The 22,711-nt window shown below is 39.4% G+C and overlaps 1 protein-coding gene across 4 annotated transcripts in view; it reads left to right on the top strand.

Annotated features, from left to right (window-relative positions):
* The window catches only part of Ubx (Ultrabithorax), a 79,379-nt gene that overhangs the window by 18,875 nt on the left and 37,793 nt on the right, over positions 1 to 22,711 (top strand). For 3 of the 4 annotated variants that reach the window (XM_036817881.3, XM_036817880.3, XM_036817879.3), the window contains one exon: positions 6,463 to 6,513. The exons of the other annotated variant lie outside the window; for it this stretch is intronic. In XM_036817881.3, coding sequence (XP_036673776.1) covers positions 6,463 to 6,513 — 51 coding nt within the window. The remainder of the gene's footprint in view (positions 1 to 6,462; positions 6,514 to 22,711) is intronic. 4 annotated transcript variants of the gene reach the window in all.

The raw sequence follows: 22,711 nt of genomic DNA, 5'->3' as shown, positions 1-22,711 counted from the left end.
TTGGCAGCTTCTGGGGTGGGGAAATGAAAGGAAAATGTGGATGGAGAAAGGGGAAAAGGAAAAAGGGGGCGCAACGTTGACAACGGCAACAATTGCAGCCACAACAGTAAAAAGGGGGACAAAAGGCACACCACGCGGTAATTCTGGCCAGAAAGAGTTTTGCCCATGGTCTAGTGTGTTCGCCTGTGTGTGTGAGCCAACAAAACTTGGGGCCATAAATTTGCAACGGATCACATAAATCACATTCAAGTGAAGCTTAACACACGCGCCCAAGTAGAAGACACACACACTAATAAATGCCAGCTCGTTTTTGCAAGTCCCTCTGTGTGTGTGTGTGCAAAAAAAGACACTTTTTGCAGCTCTAGGAGAGGAGAAACCGTTGTAATGAGAACTTGCAGGGTGCAAAGTGTCCCCAAGGGGTCAACAAAGGTCAATCCGAATGCAATCTTGAAAGGTGTGCTGTTAGGAATGTTTTTATACTTGCAAATTTAGTAGCTCTGATAAAGTGACATGAATGTAAAGCTGGAAACAATATATGTTAGTAATGTTATGAAGCTTAGAAAATTACCATGTTCATATTTAAAATGAATTATAAAAATGTAATAATAAAAATCCTTGGTAATAAAATGTATCCTTAACACCAAAAATGGATATCATCTCAGACTAGCTTCAGTACAATGTCGAATTCCAAACATATTATGGTGGCCAACTCTCCATTAAGCTACATATCCGAAATTCCCCCAACGATGGTAAAACTTTCAAGCCAAATTAACTAAACGGTTAAAGCAACAATTGCAAATTGGCAACAAATTCACAGATCATAAAGTGCAGTCGAGGTGGGACAACAATTCCAACTGCACTTCCGTCTGCAAACTCCAGTACTCCCAGTTTTCAGTTCTCAGTTCTCGGCACCCAGCATCATTTCATTTGAAGAACTTTGCCATTTGAACTTGACATTTAGCACACGGTTCGAGGGGACTTCTTTGCAAAACAATTGCAGGCCAGAGAATGAGAGAGAGAGAGAGGGGTATATGCGACGAGAAAGAGAGGGGAAATGCACTTTTGGCATTCCTCGACTGCCAGGGAATGCCATCACACAAACACACACATGTGCAGGCCCACAGGACGAAAGGAAACAGTTGCAAGGGTGCGAAAGGGAGAAGGTCGCAAGCCACCCCCTGCCGGCAGAAAGAGAGGGGTAGCAGGCGGGCGAAAGAGAGGGGGCGAGTCCGGCTCAGACGGGCGGCCATTGCAGCACCTGTCGGCCATGCGACTGAGTCGCGTGCTTGCTTTATTTGCTTCCCGGATTTTGCGCCATTAACAATATGGTTCGGTCCTTCCCCTTTTTCATACTCACCCCACCCATGTAGAACTGATGAATTGGGCATTTTTAATAGCCAAAAGTAGCCGAGATTTGTCAATATTCTTAATACTTTTAAATTTTATTATATTGCATTAGATTTTAAGTATGTTTTATCAAACATAAAAACTTAGTTCACAACGCTCATATTCATTAAAACAATTATTAAAATTCCAATACGCTACACACTTTTTATCAATACTTTCAAATATCTTCCTGTATTAACTAGAGCTCATATCTTATTATATGTTCTTGTATATTTAGAGGGATTTCCTTTTTAGCTATAAAACCACCAAGTGTGCAGCCCAGCCAGCCCCTTAGAAAACGTGGAAAATTGGGAAACATCGTGGAGTTGCTTATAAATTAACCCATTGGCGAAATGAAAATATTGTCTGTTAATTGATCAATGTGTATGCAGCGAGAGTGCCGTTGTGCCATTTGCCATGTACTCAGATGTGCGGGGTGTGCGTAGTGCAGCTAAAATTTAATTAGATTCCGTATTAGCTGCTGTACCAAATGTTCCGGGTTTAGGCTTTATCAGCTGCACACAATTACACAGGACCCGGCTCACACAAACACCAGCGAACTTTATGTCGTACGTGCAAATTTATTGTTATTGAAATACAATTGCGAAATTAACTGTCAAAGTGTGCGACCCATCGTCAATGTACTCGCAGTACGCCATATGTTTCCCATTTGGAGAGTGCATGGGTTTTGGGGTAAATACCACCCTTTTATGCAAAGCCAACTAAGGGGTTAAATGGGGGGATTAATGGGAGCAAAAAAATCTAGCTTCAATAAATATAAATTAGGTATTGTGCCTCATGGAAAATACATTTGTAATGAACTAAAATAAGGTGGTAAAATACTACTTACTATTTTTTTATTCATTTTATTTATAGTCAATAACTATAAAATTTAATTATTTTAATACGCTCAGTGTATTTTCCCGCATTAAAATTGGTTGCAGCCATGATTAATGACACTCTTATGCACTCGTAAGGGCTTTATTTTGAACCCATTTCTTTGGCCAACACCAAAAGTTGCCAATACCCTAAATCAGTGGCCGAAACACCCCCTGAACACCGCCTCTTAAACCGCTCCTCCCGCCCAAAAAACCCCCCAACTGTTTGCGCTAAACGAGCTTTGCATATTTACTGTACTAGCAGCAGACATTTTACGATATATTGAGAATTATTTGCAATATATTTTGCGACGGGCAACAGCAGCAGCAACAAGGACGACAAATGTTCCACCGACGGCGGCAGCAACAACAAGTGCAGTGTGTTCACTGTTCACTGTTCAGTGGAAATGCAGGCAGAGAAAGCTTCTAATTCCGGCACTGAAACCATAAGTCTTTGTCGCATTGTACACACAAGCACACTCACACAGATACTAACTCGCAAATACACTCGGAAAATGGGGTTGTGTGTGTGTGTGTATGGGTGGTCCTGGCATTTCAGGAGGTCCTGCGAAGGTCCTAGGCCTGAAGTTGCGCCCATTACTTAGGTTCGATACACAAGTTTCGCCCATAAATTCGAAACTTATTTTTCTGTTTTCGAAGATTTTGTTTAATTTACGAAAATTTGCATAAGATACAATTGTGCCCAACCTATATACAACATTTGTGGGGATCTGCAAAGTCCTTTTTGCCTTTTGCAGTCTCTAAATTTGTGCGAAAATTGAGCCAAAGTTCAGAGGCAAAGAAAGAGGAGCAACAAACGATTTTTTTCTATTTCTTTCCTATTTTTTTTTTGCACATTTTATTGCCCTGGCCTGGACTAAATTTGAATTCAGCTCAAATTGAAAGTTCACAACGCACATATACACTTGTAGCCTGATCTGAGGGTATATATACATATATACAGACGGGCGACACACCGATATTTATGCGTTTTCGAATGCAGCTCAACTCAGCTTTAATTTAAATGGATTTCTCTGCCTGGCAACCCTGGCAGACATATGGCAGCATTTGCAATTTGCAATCCACAGGGGCGTGGGGTTAAAAGGGGCTAAACGGGGACCCAATGGATGGGAGGTCGCACTCCCCGGATGGGCGACTCCACTGACTGTTGAGGATTGATTGTGCTTGTTGATATTTTGTCAAATAACGCAAATAAATACACAATTACACACTCAAGTGAATCCGTTGCGAGAATGGGGTGGTTTTCGGGGGGTTTTCGAGGGGGTTCCAGGGGGTTCCTGGAGTCATGGGGTTAAACCGAGCATGGACGTGCTCTCTGTGTGTTATCCTCGTTTAAAGGATTTTCATTTGTTTAAATGTGCTTTATCGAAAATGGCCAAAAGGCCGCTGGCCATTGCTGGTGTTGTTGCTTCAACTCCTGTCCCTTGTTGCCACGTGAAATTTATTCTCAGCGCACAGTGGCTACAAAAATAGTAACTTTAGTCAAGAGTTTTTAGAAATTTTATAAATTGAAATAACGATTGTTAGTTTACACTTCCTTTTGTTTCCCCTAAAAAATTTTTTAGAGCTCAGAACACGGTGTACTCTAGCAAATGGTCTATTATAAAACTAAAATACAACCATGCTAAAATTTATAAAAATGAAAATTTGTATGTTCACCTTATTTTGTAAATAGTCTTAAAAAATCCCGCCAAACTTGATAATCAATAATACATTAAAATTTGTATAGTTCGTACACAATAATTTACCCACTGTAAGCTAAACTGCGCTAACTTGCCCCACTGTGCCCGACTTTTGACTTTGTCATTGTTTGTTTTTGCCTTTGGCGTTGTTTTTGCTGGCACTTTTTTCGGCGCACGCCCGTAAATTCCAATGTAAAATGTTGCATTTATCTTGTAAAAATAATAAATCCAGGCAAAGGGACTTTACTCTCTCACGCTTGGCAGCACATCCCACATCCCATCCAGTAACAGATTGTGCCGCCCATCTGAGGGATGCAATCGGAAGGGTTCGAGATGGGATGAGATTGGGCCTGTGGTGTTTTGGGTTCTTTTTGGGGATGATGGTCATTGTTAATGACCGAATGGGTAAAGAGACGTAAATTTGGCTAATTTTATTAACCGTCAATACAACGAACAACGGAGGGAATAAACGGGCAAGTGGCGACAAAAAATTAGTCAACACTCGGCCATTAATTTAACTTATTTATTGGCTGGCGCGCATTTATTCCAATTCGAAAATCCCGAACTGCTGGCGCGATAAATTTAGTCGAATGTGAAAATTGTGCTGCTGCATTTCCACTGCATTCACATGCACATGTCGCGGATTTTCATTATAAAATATTGCGCAGCGCGGTGGAAAAGGGGGGACAAACGACTGTCGCAAAAGAGTTTGCAATTTATTTTAAAATAAAAGTATCTAAAAGCATGACAAATAGTGTGAGATATGTTTTTGCGCACTGCAGCAGGCCGATCCCCTTTGTCCATCCCCCCACACCCATCCCAAAACCCCCCTCGATCCGGAGACATATGATGGGGCGCCGCTGATTTATTTGCATACAACAGCGCAGCAGACACAGCGAAAATAAAAAAAAATCCCTCGGCCTGATTCCTCCCCTTGTGGGCTTTATTTTTTCTTTTTTAAGCTACGCCCATTTTTGACGCCAACGGAGACGCGTCGATTGAGTTGGCTGCAGTTGCCAACTTTCGAGGGGGGGCGTGCAAAAGGGGGGTTTTGGGGACTGTGGGATGCCGACGGAGTTCATGAAAAATCCATTCAAAATCAAAAATCAAAATGCCAGCGAACTACAAGGAAGGTGGAGTGTCAGTATGGCAGAGAACATATTTTTAAATGGTTTGCATTGCACCTAAAATGATTCGCTTGTTCAGCAAAAAATTCAAATGAGATTTACAAACCAATAAAGTTCCATTTTTTTAGCCGAGCTTAAAATAAACATTGTGCCCCTCTTAAAATCTAGCATGTTACATGAGCATAACTGTTTTTTATGATCTGGATTTAACTTTATGTTTAAAATAAATTTAACTTATATTATTTTAGAATTTATATAAAATTTCTTAAACACTATTCCTGAATTTAGATCGCACAGTAATAATTCTATGAAAAATGATTTTTATAACAGATTTAAGCTGGAAAATATATCTTCATCTGCCCTAAAATTACCTTTTCTTATAAAGAGCCCCACCCACTTTCCCCGTCTACCGCTCAATTCATCATTTGGCAACATTTTGCCCAGCGCCAAGTTGCATTTAGTTGTTATTTATGCAAATTTTACATGCTTCAACTTTTCGCCAAGTGCGTCGTGTCGTTTTCGATTATTTAAAACTTTGTACGGAATTTACTAGATTGCGAGTTGGGATGGGAGGTCTCCGTTTTAATGCGCACACCTGACGCGCTCCAACGTCTTCCGGCGGGAACACTTTTACCTTGGGCCGGAGGATTAGGGTCTGCCCTCCGTGCATAATTTTGTGCGCTGCTGTTGAGGCAAATAAATTCTTGAGACGGCTAAAGTTATTAGATTAGCATTAGAGAAGCGCCGGGAGATGGGACAACAGCCCCGGGCCGAGCTTAGAATTATGATTTAACTGGGGATATTTACATGCGCATAAACGAAATACCTCCGGCAGCCTCAAATTGCGAAAATTTATGAAAAACTTAACTCTCTGCTTAGCGAGTCATGTGGCTTTTATAGTTGCTCAAACAGGCGCGGCAATTTAAGCATTATTATTTTTTACATTTTACAACAAAAAGTGGAAGTTTTCAACATAAAAAAGATGATAATTCTGCCAAAAAAACATGTAAACCTATATATTGTGCACTAATATTTATTAAATGTGTTCCTTTCGTTCTTAAAAAACAAAAAATTTATTTGTTTAGTATAATAATTTATACAACATTAAGTTTTCCCATTATTTTAAGGACCGACAACTATTTTATTTCAATTATTTTTATTATTATTTGTATTTATTGGATTGTACTGTATTTTATTTTATACTTTTATTACCTATATATACTTTGTTTATTTTTAATTGAATTATTTATTTGATTATGTTTTTTGATTAGTTTATTTTGTTTGTATACTCTTTTTTTTACTAACATGCGAGGCACAATGACGCCCTTGACCTTCATAATTAAACACCTTTTTCTCTGTTTTTTCCAGGTAAGAGATACTCAGAATCTCTTGCGGGCTCACTTCTACCAGACTGGCTAGGTAAGTCAACGTTTTGTTATATTTTTTGTATACCCTTAGCTTATAGTTTTGCCTATTATTTATTTTGAATTTTTTAATGAGAAAACCCATTTTGAATTTTCACATTTTTTATTCACTTTTTCGATATGCGTTGCAAAGCCATTTTTTGTTTTTGTGGAAACTCTTTTGATTTTGAGAATGCCAAGTCCCCAGAAAACCCAGCCAAAAAACATATTTTTCAAAAGAAACAGACACACAAAAACCAAACCAAAACGAAACCCGACCAGTCCAAATGTCCAGCATTTTTCCAAAACTCTCCAAAAACTCCAAAACTCCATTGAATCGAGCTTCTTTGAATTTTGCGTTGATTTTTTGCGTTTGGTTGTTGTTGCTGTTGTTGGTGTTGCAACATCATCGCATCATCATCATCCTGATCATCCCGTTTGTCTTCATTTCGTGTCAGTCAAGAGGAAGCGTCTCCTGCCAGAGTTCGAGAGGTAAAGCGATATATTTTCAAATTCCAATAAATCTAGTAAGTTCTGTGTTGTGTGCATACCTCCAACTATACTCCCTAGTACCCCAATGTACATACATATCTCTCAGTGTCTGTCATAGTTCAGCATGTGCATGCATCCCAAAATAGGTTTTGGCCAGAATAAGTTATGCAACTCTGTACATATAATATGTGAAATTATCAGCTCATAAAATTTGCCCAAAATAATTGCCAATTATTCAGTTTGTCAACTCTGGCCAACACACACATATATATAGAAACAAACGTTTAACTACCAAAAACACTCCACACCATACAAAGACACATTTTCCTCGCTCTTGGTGTGCAATTAAAAGCCACCCACCGCCCAGTGAGGAAAATCGTGGAAAAGTATCACTTGGCACGCAAAGAAAATCAGCGAGAAAATTGGTGATGCCTGGCTGCGAATTTTACAAAGCGTATCATTTTGTTAGCAGTTTTTCAGCAGGTTGCACTTGACAAGAATCGCCCCGGGGCACGCCAATCCAAGTGGCACTGTAATGCAGTTTATTGCAGTGGCACTGCTGTACTGCGGTACAGTGGCACCTCCCCCGCACAGCCAATTAAACACACATTTAATTTACTTTCGTCCGTTTAGGCACACTCGAAAGGTTGTTAATTCCTGTTTTTAGTTATGTTAACCAAACACTCGACAGACAACAAAACCAGCAAGCTCTGCAGTTTCCCTATATGTTTATGGGCAATTTATACAATCGCATAAATTACTAGCACAGGCATAAACAAAACTTCCTTCCACCGAGTGCCGAGTGCCATTTGCCAATCGTAATCAATTTCTGTCCATAAAAAAAAGGGACACAGCCCGGAGAGTCCTGTCGCCGACATTGACAACAACAAGTACGGTTCCAAGTCGGTTTCCATGTATATCCGTATAGCCACCCAACCTATCCAACCACCAACCCAACCCAACCCCACGCATAAATATTTATCTGAAATGTTGAAATCTTCAACTGCAGAAAACGTAAAATCCATTAGAAAATTAATAAAGTCTATGGCGGGAAATGTATTCCTGCGAATGCGGTTTTCCACTCTCTCCATCTTCCTCTCTCTCTATTTTCCCGGCACATTTTTTGTCATATATAGGAAATTTGTGGCTGTTTTTTGAGGGGCTGAATGTATATTATGCCGACGCTAATAGAATAAAGTCCAATCGATTACAATAATGCTCCTTTGTCTGGATAATGTTTCTGTTCGAGTTGCGGTGGGAGGAGTTTCTGGAGCGGTTGTTGTCAGCCTTTTAAGGATATAATCCATTAGACCAGTTTGACGCAGATGTTAGAAGGGATGGGCGATAAGGATGTTTATGTTTTTCAATGCGAGGTAATAGTTGTTATATATTTCTAATTTATTGGAGGGGAAAATATGTAACAATTGTTTTTTTTACATACATAGCGTTTATCCTTAACGTTTAGTATCAGAAATATCTTTTTTTCTTACCGTTAAACCTATACAAATGTTAGTAATGGCATTATATCGGAACTGTTTTTTATAAAATACATTTAATCAATTAACATACAAATGTGCTTCGGAGACAATCTCAAAAAATGTTTTTGAATACAATAACACATAATCTCTGTAGGTTATTCTGCTTTGAATAGAACTCCCATAGCTAAGATCAATTATATTGTAGATTTTTATAAAAGATACATTTTCATTCCCAATAACTAAGCAAATATACAAGATATTTACACGAGATATGTAAATTTTTCCCGATGTGTGCGGCTTTGATCGTTTTGTTGGCCAGATGTTTGCACACACTTTGGAGTTGGCTTCATTATCATTCGGGCGGGGTCTATTTTTAACCGGGGGGAACATGTCTTAATGTCTCGACAAGATCGACGCGTCGGCGCCCTCTTTTCCCCTCGAAACGAAAGCAAATGGCACGCAATTCACAATAATAACATAATAATGTGCAATAAAGTATCTTAATTTGTTGAATTGTTGATAAACTTTGGCGCCACTTTGCGGATAAACATGAAACGAGGCAATTGGAAAATTCTAGGCCCCCCGCCTATGAACCGTTCCATTTGGTAAACGTAATTCGGCAGGTTGAAAATAGTTTTGACTTTGTTTTCCCCATACCGAAAATACTTACCTGACGACAGTCTGAAAGTTCTTCCTACGCCGTTTCCGGTATTTCGAACCACTTAACACTATTGCAATTATCAGTTCGCTTGACTTCTGACATTGCCAGGTGAGCGGGGCAAGTAAACACCGAGATGGGGACAAATTCCAACTGCAACAAGTTGAATTATCTGCAAGTGCCTCACGTGGGTATATATATGTATGGGGGTACATATATGTTCTGTGGACCAGTGTGAGTGCACTTCCCTTTCTGGTCGTTGGCCGAGTCCTCTTAATTGCCCCTCGGAGAGAGACTTGGCAAATTAGTTAATTGGCGGCCAGTTCACTTTGAACTGCTCGACGGCCACTGGTCGACAATGTATCTCACAGTTGCAAAGATACTTGCGAAGGTATCTCGGCATTGCAAGCTCTCAGATGTATTTCACTTTTTACTTATCCCTAGAGTTTATTAGAGTTATTTTACTTAATTAAGGTTCAAACTATGTAAAACAAGTTTAGCTTTAGATTTGTTTTGATTTTTAAGCCCTTTTGGTATAAAATATTTATGATTGAGTTATTTCATTGACAGTATTTTCTTATACTTTTTAAACGGGTATCAAAAAGATTTGTGTTGATCATCACATTTTATAAAGAACTTGTCAGACTCCTCTCGCTGCTAATTTGATCCACTGACCAGGATCCATTCTCTTTGGGTCAATCACAAATAACAGAGCAGTCGTCCTTTTATTTCTTTCTTTAAATGTCTTTTGATAATGCCGCATTCTACTCATATGATTATTAGCACTAAATATACTTGCGTTTATATATGTACAATGTGTATACTTTTTCTGACACCGGTTATTTTTACTTTGTTTACCTTGTTTTTTCTTTGACTTCAAAGTCGTATCTTATATTCCAAAGTAATTACTGGTTATAGTCAATCCATTTTCTTGTATAAAACTTTGTAGATACTCTAAAGAAATGTAAAATATATTGAAATATTAAATAAATAATCAGTCATTATACAAATTATTAAATTAAACTACAGAGTCATTCAATCGGAATAATTTTAAAAGATCGTAAACCTAAAGACATTATCTGTTAATAACTTAAATAGTAGCGAGTTCCCACTTCGTTGTTGTTCATCACAGCCATCCCCCCAATAATGTTAATTTATTTTCAATATTTTAACCATTCAAAGTCGTTAAGCTTTCGATTAATGATTAATGGCCACCGAATTTGAATAATAATTTCTGGCATTAACAACGGAATTAATATTAGTATGCCGGCCGTTTGCTACCCGATTCGCACGCAATTAAAACACTCGAGTGTCAGGTGAAGGCAAATAAAACCAAGTGGCAGCTCGCCTTTTATCGATTTTTGGTGGCCATTAGATTTCGCACAGTTACCCATATTTTCCGCCATTTGGAAAACTCCCCCGAAAACGGAAAAACGCCAGCATTCTGAATTCTCAGCTCCACCCTCGCCGCAGGCAATGTGGCAGATATATTTTTCTTGTTCTTTTGCCAGCTCAGCAGATGAATGCGTATAATTTTCGGTTTGATTTATGGCCATTGACCCCGCTTTGGGCCACCTTTAGTCGCACACATGGCCAACATCCCACCTCCATCCAACCTCAGATTTTCTATGGCTTCTGATGCTGTTGCCCCAGTGGCTTTATCGCTGCGAATGCTAAACGCAGCCATCCATTTGTGGGGATTCAGGACTCTGGATTTTACGGAGGGCGGGCTTTATTACATTAGGCGTTCGTAAAGTAAAAATTGTGCCACTTTCTCAAAAACACGCACAGCACAATAAGTGGGTGTGTGTATATGCCACTGCCGCACAACCTGCTGCGGCAAACTGCCGAAAAAAAGAAGGGAAAACCCGGAAAATGCCAGAAGATACGGGAGCTACGAGGTGGGACCCAAATGTGCTTGGCTGTACGCTTTTGTTTGGGCCCACTGCCTTTCCTTTTGCTTACATAATCAGTCATGTTATCCTTGTTTCGCCACCGCCCGCCACCCAAACACATTAGGATACACAAAGCGACAGGGACATGGTAAAAAAAAATTATTTATTTATGCCGCTGGCCTCGGGCAGATATCTTTTTTATATTTCCATTGCGTGCGGCAAGGGTGGATTCAAAATCGGTCAGCGAATATGCTGATTTTGTGCGACATGCGTAGGAATGCGGATTTTATTGCTTTATATAGGTGCTCAGCCTTAAGGAGGGAATAGAAATCTAAAGACTTCATTTTAAAAATGTTCTTAAGTGTAGTAAAAGATAAATAGGGAAATAGAACAGATCTTCGTAAGCTATCCCGAGGAACATCTTATCTTTAAATAGTAAAAGCCATAACTATTGTGTGAAGACATCTCTTAATATTTAAGTTACGAAATTCTTAAAGAATTACATATTTGTTTTACTTTTACAAATTTATTATACGATAATAAAAAAATCTTTAAAGACTGGAAATGGGAAAGAATCTTAAGATGGAAATTATTTTTTGAAAGAAAGGGAAAAAATGTGTATAATAATATTATAAGTTAAACACGATTTTTATAGCGTAAATTATAATTATTTCAAAACCTGTCAAATATTATTGTTTCAAGAAATCTATAAAAAAAGCTTTTAGATATTATTTAATCCCCGAAATCTTTAAAATCCTTTTAGTTTTCCCGGGTCTCCGCACTCTTCGTCCTTTTGCTCACACGCATCTTTGCCGTGTGTTCACTCGCATTTCGCATTTCCATTTCCACAGCTTTTCCCCTTGGCCAAAACAGTGTTTTCGGCTTTCCGCACCGAATTCCTTTTGCCATTGATAAATGGCATTCTGCTCGGAGTTTGTTGATTTTATTGCTCTCCGGGTTTCTGGGCCTTTTACTCCGCTCTCGCGCTTTTGGCCATTTGTCCTTTCGCATTCGCCGTCGGCGAAATTTTTGTTTGTTTCCACTTGCCTTGCGCCGGCTTTCTCCTCGAGTTCCAGTTCCTTTTTTTTCTGCTTGCTCAACGGAATCTGGGCTATTTATTCACCCAATTTCTATGTTTTTTTCGTGCCTTTTGCTTTGCACATTTATCATTGTGCCTTCAGATGCATACACACACACATTCGCAGGGTTCCACCCACCAACTTGTACACTTGCGAAAATCACCGAGCTAATAGTCGCTGACCTTCTTTTCTCTGCAACCATTTCGGGCTCTTGACATTTCCCAAAGAGTCTCGGGTCTATAATCAAGCATATTTTATTAATCATAATTGCCATTATGGTTTTCGTTTCTTCGGGTGACTTCGAACCAAAGCCAAATAGGTGAAACCGCCAATAGAGGTGCGGCCAATGTTCATTTTTGTATTTTTCAGCGATATGTAAGACATCTAAAATGGGAACCCGAAGGTCCTCTAACTTAAATAAATATTATATGTCTAATATATTAGTAATTTATTCATTTTAAAATTCCCTGTACTTCCCCTAAAACACATTTCTTTATTTTTAAAAGTATTTCTTTTTATTATAAGTTATCAAAAAGATATCCGAACACACTTTAGAGATTTTACAAAGGGTTTTTCTTAAAATATTAGACGATAAAATCATTAGTAGAGATAAACAAAGATTTCCCCTGGGAAATAAGTTATTTTTAAAGAAAAACTATAACATCAAGTAAATATATTTGTTTGTTTAGATTTTTCTAAATTGTCACCGAATTCTGACAGTTCCTAAATCTTTATAAACAATAAGCCAACTCATTGCGAATTCTATATGTGTTTCCACCTCAGCGAACTCATAAATAAACTCTCAGCGTCGGCGGATTTGTGCGATTTTTGTTCTTTCGGTCATACGCATGTTAAACCCCGCTTGCCCCCCGATTTCCCCTTAAATCCCCACTATTTTGGAACTGCCGATGATGACGCTGTCGTGCGTGTTGGAAACCCAAAAAAATAAATAGCTTCGAAGGCTTGGCCGTCGCTACAAGCACACAAACATACTAATACATTTTTTGAGTTTTTGGGAAGATAAGGGGAGAAACGAATTAACCCTTTAATTTCAAGAGGTCGAAGAATACATCACCGATTTAGGAAATATATTAATGATTTACAATTTAGCAGAAGAAAAAAAATATATTCTTCATTGTAAGTACATTTTAAATGTTTTTAATTTTAATAGATTTTATTGATTTGAGTTAGTCTTTAAAAATATTTCTGCATAGTGACTGATTTAGTCATTAGATTCCAACAGAAAGAATTTTAGTTGGAGTACCTTTCATACCATCTTATTCTCTCAGTGCTTCGGCATAGGTATTTAGAGGGTTAAGTGCGGAGAGCCATCTGTCGGCCATCGGAGGCAGCTGGAAAGGGCAAAAGCCAAAGCTTTTGGCTCAAAAGACGAGCTTACGGGATCGCCGGCTCAACACTGGGCTACAAAAATCGAGTTCGGCGGTCACATCCTCTGGATTCCGAATTCCGAGATCCGAATTAAAATGCATTGCATGCAGCAACGCGTGGGTGGAAAAACAGTCGTTTTGATGAGGTGTCGGCTGTAATTTAAACAACAGCACAAGGCAGAAACGGAATTTCAATAGCCGATTATATAATTGACTCACTCACTCCCTCTCTCCGGCTCTTCCTCCTTGGCTCTCCCACTCTTTCGCAGCCTATTCCCAGTGGAATGACCCATATACGAATTTGAATTCCAAAGCCCAGCCGATAATGATGGAATGTGAGTGTTTTATGGCCGCGTAAAAGCACTCAAGTCGCTCTCTTTTCGCTTTTCGCCGCTTCTTGAGTCGTTTTCCCGCACATAAATAAATCGATGAGCACTTGAGTTGTTTGCCAAATACTTAGTTTTATTGATTTGTTTGGTCACTTGTTTTGTTTATTTTTAATGAGTGCTTTCTTGGTTACTTAGTTGGATAATAAAGTGTAAGTTTAATAATTTTATTTAAAACTCGCTCTCTCTCTCTTGCCTGATTTCAAAGGGCCATAAATTGTGCAGCCCTCGTAAAACATGCGACTTTTGCAGCTGAGTAATTTCCTTGGTTTTTATTTTATGGAACATGCGCAAAAAGCAATGGGAAAGATAAAGAAGAAGAAGCAGCCGTCGCGTCGCGTGTGTAGAAAATTAAATTTATTTATTGTGTTTAAAAGACAGCAGGTTTACTACTTAAAGCCGAAAAAAGTGAGAAGAAACGGCCAAGAAAAACAATTCGCACATAAATCGCGCTGAAAAAGACGTGCTTAATACTTTTTATGTGTATTTCTAGACACTTGGCAAACAAAGCAAATGGTTTATGGCCCCAAATTATTGAGTTATTGCTACACTGTTCAAAAAGCCGAAAACTCGAATCAGTAAGCTTAATTTGCGCATATATCAGTGTTATGCAAATAAAAACCGTAACACTTGACTTGAACCGCGCTAATTTACTGTTGAATTGTTATTAAAAAATATTTATTAATTCCGCCAGCGAGCGAGAGAGAGAGAGAGAGTGGTAGGCGAGAGAGCGTGTACTTCCCCTTCACACACACTCGCACACGGCACCTACTCAACGGCTGCTGATTTATTTCCCATAAGTCAAAACAGGCGAGCATATAAACGTGCCGCGACAGAGCGAGACAGCAGGAGCGAGCGAGAGAGAACGGGGCTGGGTTATTTGTCTTGCGGCACCGCCATTATTCATTCGGCTCTTTCGCTCTCGCGTTCATTCCACTTCCATTCACTGCTGGCCGCTCGCTCTCTTTGAGCGAGTGCGCTCTCGCTCTCTCACTGTGATTTTAATGGCCGCTCTGAAGTGTTTATCGTTGGCACACAATATTCGCAAAGTGGCATTTCTTATGGCCGCCTCTCTTCGCTCCTTTCCTCTCTCACTCGCCCTAAAGTCGCCCGCCCCTTTTTCGCTCGCTCGTTCTCGCTCTCTCGCTCTATCGCTTTTGTTGCTGTTGTTTTCCCTGGCTTTTCCTGTTGCACTGCACTTGGCGTTTTCCAGAGGCAAAACTCTTGGCTTTTCTTCTTGGCAGCAGCTGAAAAACCGCGCCACAATTGGCAAGGCTCCGCTGCCTTCTCTCTTTCTTGGCAAAAAGAGTTGTTTTAAAAATTATTTACGACCGCTTCGCTGACGCTGTTCATTTTCCCCCATGCACTGAAAAAAATATTTACTTTCCAAAATTAATTGCAATTAATTTTAAATCAGATCTTAGATACAAATTTAATTCGCTGCATATAACACATTAGTTTCTGAAGCCACTTGAAATATATATTTAAATACATATAGTGTTTAAGATATTTAAAATCATAAGCCCGGGCTATTATTACCCCAATTTAGGAAATGTAGAAATTACAAAACAGCTTAAAAAGTTTAAGTATCAAAGGGACTTTTTTTTGCTGTGTGGAAAAACTGAAACTCACTTCCATCCTTATTCGCTCTTCCTCTTCGTGCTGGCCCTGATTAATAGTTTTATTTATTTTTAGCGCTCATCTTGCAAGTCCAAAGTCGTTTTGTCGCTTTTGTTGTCGTCGCCAGCGGAATTTATGAGTCTTTATTAAAACGCGGTATTTCTTCTCTTTCCGTCTTTATTTTTTTCCCGCCCCGTTTCCTTTTTGTTTTACCCTCTCCGGCTTTATCAGTTAAACCAAAATTTTTGTTTTTATCAAATTTCTGTCACATTTCGCTGATTTATTGGACCCTCTAATTTATTGCTCGATGTTTTTCCAAAGTCTTTAATGAAGTGACCGGCGGGGGAAAATAAATAACCAATACTATTCAAGGCTGTGCCAGAAGTGTTAATTGGTTCTGGGGTGATATATTTATGGATTCACGGTTTGACTGATGGTCTGGGGTTATTGGATGGGAAACTATTTTTATTGCATTCACGTTAGAAGGAAATTAAAAGTTAAGTCTTTATAATCTCTTTGGAAATAGAAAGGGGTCATTAAAAAAATGTTTTCTACGTCTTCCACTTTTTAAGAGAACCAAATTACTTTACTATAATCCAGATAAAATACATTTTTCGAATATTTATTTTGATTGAAGTGTTTTTTGTGATACTTAAAGTTTGTATAAAATGCCTAACTTATCAGTTTATTTGGTATGATATGGTCTTCATTTTTGTTCAACAATTAATAAATGTTGTTATCTTTAATAAGACACATTGTCAATCTTCCTTGAATTAATTTTTAAGTTATTTTTTAAAGACTGCACTTCACTAGCATCTTCACTTGATATTGAAAGACTCTTATTTTGATAACATTACGTTGCACTCACTGTTCTCCAAAGCGAACCACTTCTTTATCTCTGGATGTTGACAAAGTCGACGTTTCGGGCTCCCAAAAAAAAGAATCCAAAAAAGAAGACACGACCACGACTTCGACAGCCAACTTCCAGCTGACCCCGCTGACCCTTTCGGGCCAACATGTGAGAACTCTGCGGATCCAGCTGGGCATCCGATCGTGTGGCTCCGTGTCCTCGAAGAGATCATGACAAGATTTTCGTGCCGGCGCAGGAGGATGAGAAATGTGGCGCGGGACACGATATTTCTCGGCGGATTTCGGCGGGAAAATGTTGTAAATTCTCAGGCGGCACGAATTCGAACTCGAACCAGGTCCCAAAATAACAATCGTTAGAGTTATCCTTGACTTATGCATTGTCTTTTGGTCGTTTGGTTTTTTCTTATTTTTTTCACATTTTTGCTAAGGGAACCGTTTTTTATGTCGAATGTCTGAGCAACACATGAGAAACATTAAAAAATCGTTCGAGAGGGGCGATTGGTCATTAACTTTTTTGCGCCGCCGTCAAGGTCGGTGTTTTTCCCCGAAAAATGATACCACTCAACCTTCGGATCGGCGGGAAATGTGTGCAATTTTTTTACGAGGCCATAAAAAGTGCAATGTTAAGTGTCGGGGGTCGTAAACAAAACGCGCGCCTTGCAGCGGAGGCAGCGATGCTAATTTGGCCTTCCTTTGAAAATTCAGGATACAGGATGCTGCGAGACGGGCCGGCGGACATGGCCAGGACACACGCTGTCCTGCGACCTCTGCCCTGCGGCCTCTGAGCCCAGTCCTCGGCCATTTAGGTAGATGGACCAGTGCATTTGGCAGTTTTTTATGGGCCCACCGGCAGTTGGCAGCCGTCGCAGTGGCGAACAAAAAAAAAGTATAACAAGAAGCCGAAAAGTCAAAAAGTAGATAGCGGCAGGTAAATGCGGCAAATTGCATTCACAGTCGCTGGAGGTTCACCTGATGAGTTGCGAGAGGCTCGGAAATTTTGGAAAAAGTCACAGGAGGTTCAGTACTCAAAAGCATCGGGAAGTCGCAGAGGTATGTCTTAAAAAATTAAAATGATTGCTTAGTTATAATAAGAAACAATTTGAAGAACGAATAGAATGAACACCTTATAAATGAACACCAGCATAAAGTAAACCAATTAAATGAATACAAATGAACACAGCCTTAAATAAATACTTAGATCTTCAAATAAATATGGAAATGTCAATTTTGATTTACTTATTCCTTCTCTGAGTAAGCTTACAAATAACTTAAATTTGAGAACATAATATCACATCCTAGAAAAGTTTATTGTTTCCAAAACTTTATTACAAAGAGTTTTTCTCAGAACCAGGCATAAAATTAAATACAGAACTTAACAAATTAAACGAGATACTTTTAAGATTGCTTCAACAAGCGAAAAAGTCCTGGAAAAAAACCAGAACTAGATTTTGTGGCCAAGAAAAAATCGAGGCTTAGCGAAAAAAGCAAATTAACTAAGGCGCAATTCGAGTGGAAGTCTTATCAGATTTCTAATTAATTTAATTCTGCCTCGTCTGCCCAACGCCGCCCCTTCCCGCCCCCTAAAACCTGAGTCGACAAAAACGGCCCAGCTCAGGTGGGGAAAATCGGGGGAAAACGGGTGGAAAACCGGGCGGGGGAAAAGCGGGATGAGGGACGAGGGACGACGGACGACGGACGGCTGACTTCCTGACTCTTGTCAAAGTTTGCTGATTAAATCAGTCATAGAAATGTCGAAAGGAGGACGGCGAACGGCGAGAGACACGGCGACAAATGAAAAACCTTTAGACCAAATCAAATATTTGCCTTGGCCAGGACGGCAGACCAGCCATTTAACCGTTAGTTTTGTGGTCGTATTATGCAAAAAAAAAAGGGGGGAACAAAAAAAAGGAAAGGAGAAAAAACTATACAAAGACCACCACAGCAGTTGGAAAAAGCTGGCTAAAACCAAACACGAAACAGTTAAGAGGGAGGCAGCAGGAAAAAGCCATCGTCATCGGCAATTCGAACATATGCACGCCTCTGCCTCGGTCGACGTCCTCTGCCGACTGCTTAGTTAGCCTCATTTAGAAAACGTTTGTTATGCAATGCCAACATTTGTATTCGAAAATGTTTTTTATTCAGTTGTTGACTTTTTTTTTGCTTCGCTCGCCGTTGAGTTGGCGCGGCCTAAATGGCCGACTTGGGGTCTTTGGGCCTGAGAACGTCGAGGAGATGGCCGAAACGATGGCGACATGGCTTTGTGCCGACTTCAGCTGTTTTTTTCCCCTTTCCTTGCCATGGTCTTGTGTTTTTTTTTCTTCCCAACCCGCGCTCGAGTTTGAATTTTAAATGCAATCATTTCCTTTGCCGCAGTTGGCAACCCGTGGAGCAAAGGACTTCGTGATTTTCGCTATGATTGTTTAAAATGTTAAACGGGTTAACTAACGAACCGCGGTGAAAACGGCACCCATATATAAAATAACAGAAAAAAACTAAAACAAAAAACCATGCAAATTCGCTCAGTGTACGAACGGTGATTTCAATCGCTGCACGCCCGCAGAATTTCCACAAAAATTCGAAAACAAAAGTTCGTTTGATTTATGCGTCGAGCGATTTATAAAGATGTCGACTGCAAGTTTTTTTTTTCATATTATTTCTGTTTTGATACATCTCTGTATGCTTTGAAATACAAGTATATAAGTATTTTTTTCGGGGTCCACGATTTCGGGCACTACCTGAAACCCTCCATCAGCTGAATAAGATAAAATATTTCGAGTTTTTTTTTCGTGTCCGTCCGCTGCTGTCAACCCAATTCAAATTGTGTACAAAATCGTGAGTCGCATAATTAAAATTTATACGTTATAATCATGGCAGTAATCCGGCAATTGAGTTGTTCGGGTAATGCGTGAGTATCGATAAGCTGTTTAAACGAGAAATTACAAAGATGTACGATTATAAAGCCGTAAGCTCTTTATTCTAATTAAAAAATGTTAATATATTTTTAATGACTGTTTAACGTTGCTTTGTAATTTATAAATAAATTAGTAAACGTGTTTACTATTTATTCAAAATATTGTATAGGTCTCCAAGTAAAAGATAAAACTATTTCACTTTACTTAAATAAATCGCATATACCCCGTAATGTTGCGATGCCTAGTTAAATGCTTAAAATAATTATTGTTTATTCAATACCAATTGAGTTTGATTAGCACTTTTTGCCCGACATGGCGAATCGATGTAACGATCGATTCGAAGGCAAGTGGAGCAGTTTGGAGCCTATTTATAGACAGCCTATCGATCAGCAGCCACTGCTAAAAATCATGGCGCCAAATGGACAGGCGGAAAAGCGGGGAAAATCGCGGTGAAAAGCCGCCAATCTGTCGCAGCCACTTGAGTCAAGTGGTCAGGGCCGCTGCCGTTTTCGGTTGCGATGCGAAAAACTTTACAATGGCAATTAAAAGTAATTACCCAGGCCATTAACGCAGCGGCAACTGCAGCAGCAGATACCAAAAACGGAAAAAAGCTGGAGGAAAAGACCAAGTCGAACCGAACCAAAAAAAAAGTGCACGTAATTTATTTGTCATCCATCGGCTGGCAATAAGTCAGACAATCACAAAAATGCTGTCAACATTAAGACATGTGAATACGAATACGAATACATTTTTGCAGCAGCAGCAGCGGCAACATTGTGGCTGCATTTTAGCCAAGTTGAGACGATGGCGACAAACGGCGGAGACGACGTCGCCAGCATTTCAAGATTTATGGGCGTGTAACCTGTTTCTTTAATTGCACATTTGCAGCCCCAAACGACGACGGCAAAAAACGTGAAAAATGAATTAAATAAAACTGCATACAAAGCAAGCGAAACGATTTGAAAATGAACTGAAAACAGTAGCAAAAACACTCTGAAGCGAACAAAAGCAGCGGCCACAAAAAGCACTGATTTAATTCGCCTTTTTTGCAGTCCGTTCCTCTTGTGTTTTTTTTTTATTTTTTGTATCTTTTTTTTTTGCTTGGCTGAACTGCATCAAATGTGGAGGCTGCCGATGCAAAGAAAAAAGGTCGCCATTCGTCAACGAGGCTCATTCGCCATTTTTGGGCCACAGCTTTTCCTTTTTGCGACATTGCAGCTGCAACATCGTTAGCGATTCTCCAAATACGTGAATGCAATCCATCATTAAATTCTATTACCGGCAACTGTTTAGGCAATTTCAACTCTAAAATCTACTTTACTGGGTAATCGTGGGATTATGTGCAATTTAATTCGACTTTGTATTAAGCATGTCTCAAGAAAATCGGGGTCTTAATTATACTTCTATATTTTATATTGTTAAATATTATACATTATTCTAATAAATTCTGTTTTTTAAATGATTGCCTGAATCAAAAACATATTTTTTTGTATGAATAATCTAATGCATCTATAAAGATTTTAAATAATTGGTTTTTATTACAATGGTTTAACGTTTAAAGAATCTTCCCCTTAACCAAATTAGAAAGCTGAACTATAAAAATCTATAAAAAATCTCCGTGACAAAGTTTAGCCATGTAACTAATTACAAACATACATCAGCTAATTTTATAATTCTTGGAAAAAAATAAGGACCTCATCCTTGGGCTTTGGTAAACACAAACACCGTGCCGAAACTCAATGAAAACTTGCAGGCAAACAACATCCCAATAACTGTTTTGAGTTCCATGTTTTTGTCGAATTAAAATTTGCAACAAGGCACGTCTCGGCGAGAGCGCCAAAGTTTGCTGCCGCTGATCCTGGGGAGCTCACAGCCGTAGCAAAAGGACGAGGACAAGGACCCTACCCCTTTTGGAAAGGATGGCAATCGGGCCATCCTCTTGCCGGCTTGCTTAGTTATTCATGTACATTTGTATCCTGCGCATAAAATTGCGGCTGCGGCTGCTGTGCGGAAAGGCAGCAGACAAATAGTAATGAAAACTCTTCTCGACTGCCAGGACACTATTTCTTCCGCTCGTATCGCCATCGCCGTTGCCCCATTGTTGCAAACGGCAGCGGCAACATTTCGACATAATGTAAACTAATTAAAATTCAAAAGCCATAAACAGATTTTGCCAATAAAACTTTGCCAGCTAAATATTTTTTGCACACACCAAGTAGAGGGGAAGTTTTCCTTCTCCCTGCGCTGTGGGGAAAACAAAGAAAACTTCAGACAGGATTTTTGGCTTCAAGTTGGCCTCTGCTATTCGCATTTTCTTGTCTTGCCGCCTCGGGCCAGAAATCTCGGGTTAAAGGCAGCTTTAAAGTTTCGAATCGCATCTCCAAGATACATTCCCACTTGTTTTTGTTGCCATTGTGCATTGTTGTATCTGCGGAGATGTATAGATACGGCTGCAGATAGATGTGCATATAGTATATAGATTGTATGGAGTGTGTGTGCCAGGGGATGCAGCTCAGCTCGGCTCGAGTCGAGTCGAGTGCAGGAAGTGAAACGTAGGAAGTGTGGCCAACAACATTTTATACTCGAGCGCATAATATTCATATGCAGGCCATAAAAAACTTTGGCAGCTCAACGAGAGATCTTCTTCCGACGTACCCACCACCCCCTCCAGGTTTCACCCCCCTCGGAGACAGGAACAGTGGGCTTTAAAGTGGGCAAAGTTAGGGTATTTAAAGGGTTTTGGGGGTTTGATTTGGAAATTACTTGTTTAAGTCCTTTTTATATTTAAAACGATAATAACAAAAATAATTTAAGAAATTAAATATAGTTTATAAAATAAATATGATAAAAGAAGTATATGGCTTGAAGAAAAGATGTTAGAATGATAATACGTTTATGTATGGCTTGAAGAAAACGTAGTTAAAATGATATTATGTTTATGTATTTTTTTTAATCATAAGGGTTAAGTATCACTTTTATGAGAGGAAACCTAATTAGAATGATATGAAAAATGGTATACACATAGTAGATCATTAAAACCCATTAAAAATACTTAATTGTAGCTTGTTTTAACCATGTGGGCTTGCTTTGATTAGCTTTTAGCAATATCTTACCATCGTGGCCCATAATGCACCACTCGATGGCTGGGCAGACATTTGTGCAATATACGAGAGGCAAGTCGAGTTGAGAGCCAAACCGCCCCCTCGGCCCGCCCCCTTTGACCCCTCGTGTCCCGATTGTTTGTGTTGGCTGCTGAACAATTGAAGTTCGCCGGCGCAAATATAAAAAGTGAGCAAGAGCCAGAGATATATGTATATCTATATGCAGCGGGGCAGAAAGAGAGAGCCAGTTGAGACTCAGCTGATGGTTGTTTTTGTTGTTGGTGTTGGTGGTGGCGGTGGTGCAACGCCTCCATTTGCAAACTGTGGGCCAAAGT

This window comes from Drosophila suzukii, chromosome 3 (genome assembly GCF_043229965.1).
Source record: "Drosophila suzukii chromosome 3, CBGP_Dsuzu_IsoJpt1.0, whole genome shotgun sequence".
In the NCBI taxonomy this organism is placed as follows: Eukaryota; Metazoa; Arthropoda; class Insecta; order Diptera; family Drosophilidae; genus Drosophila; species Drosophila suzukii.
This window is presented reverse-complemented; position numbering and strand designations above follow the sequence as displayed.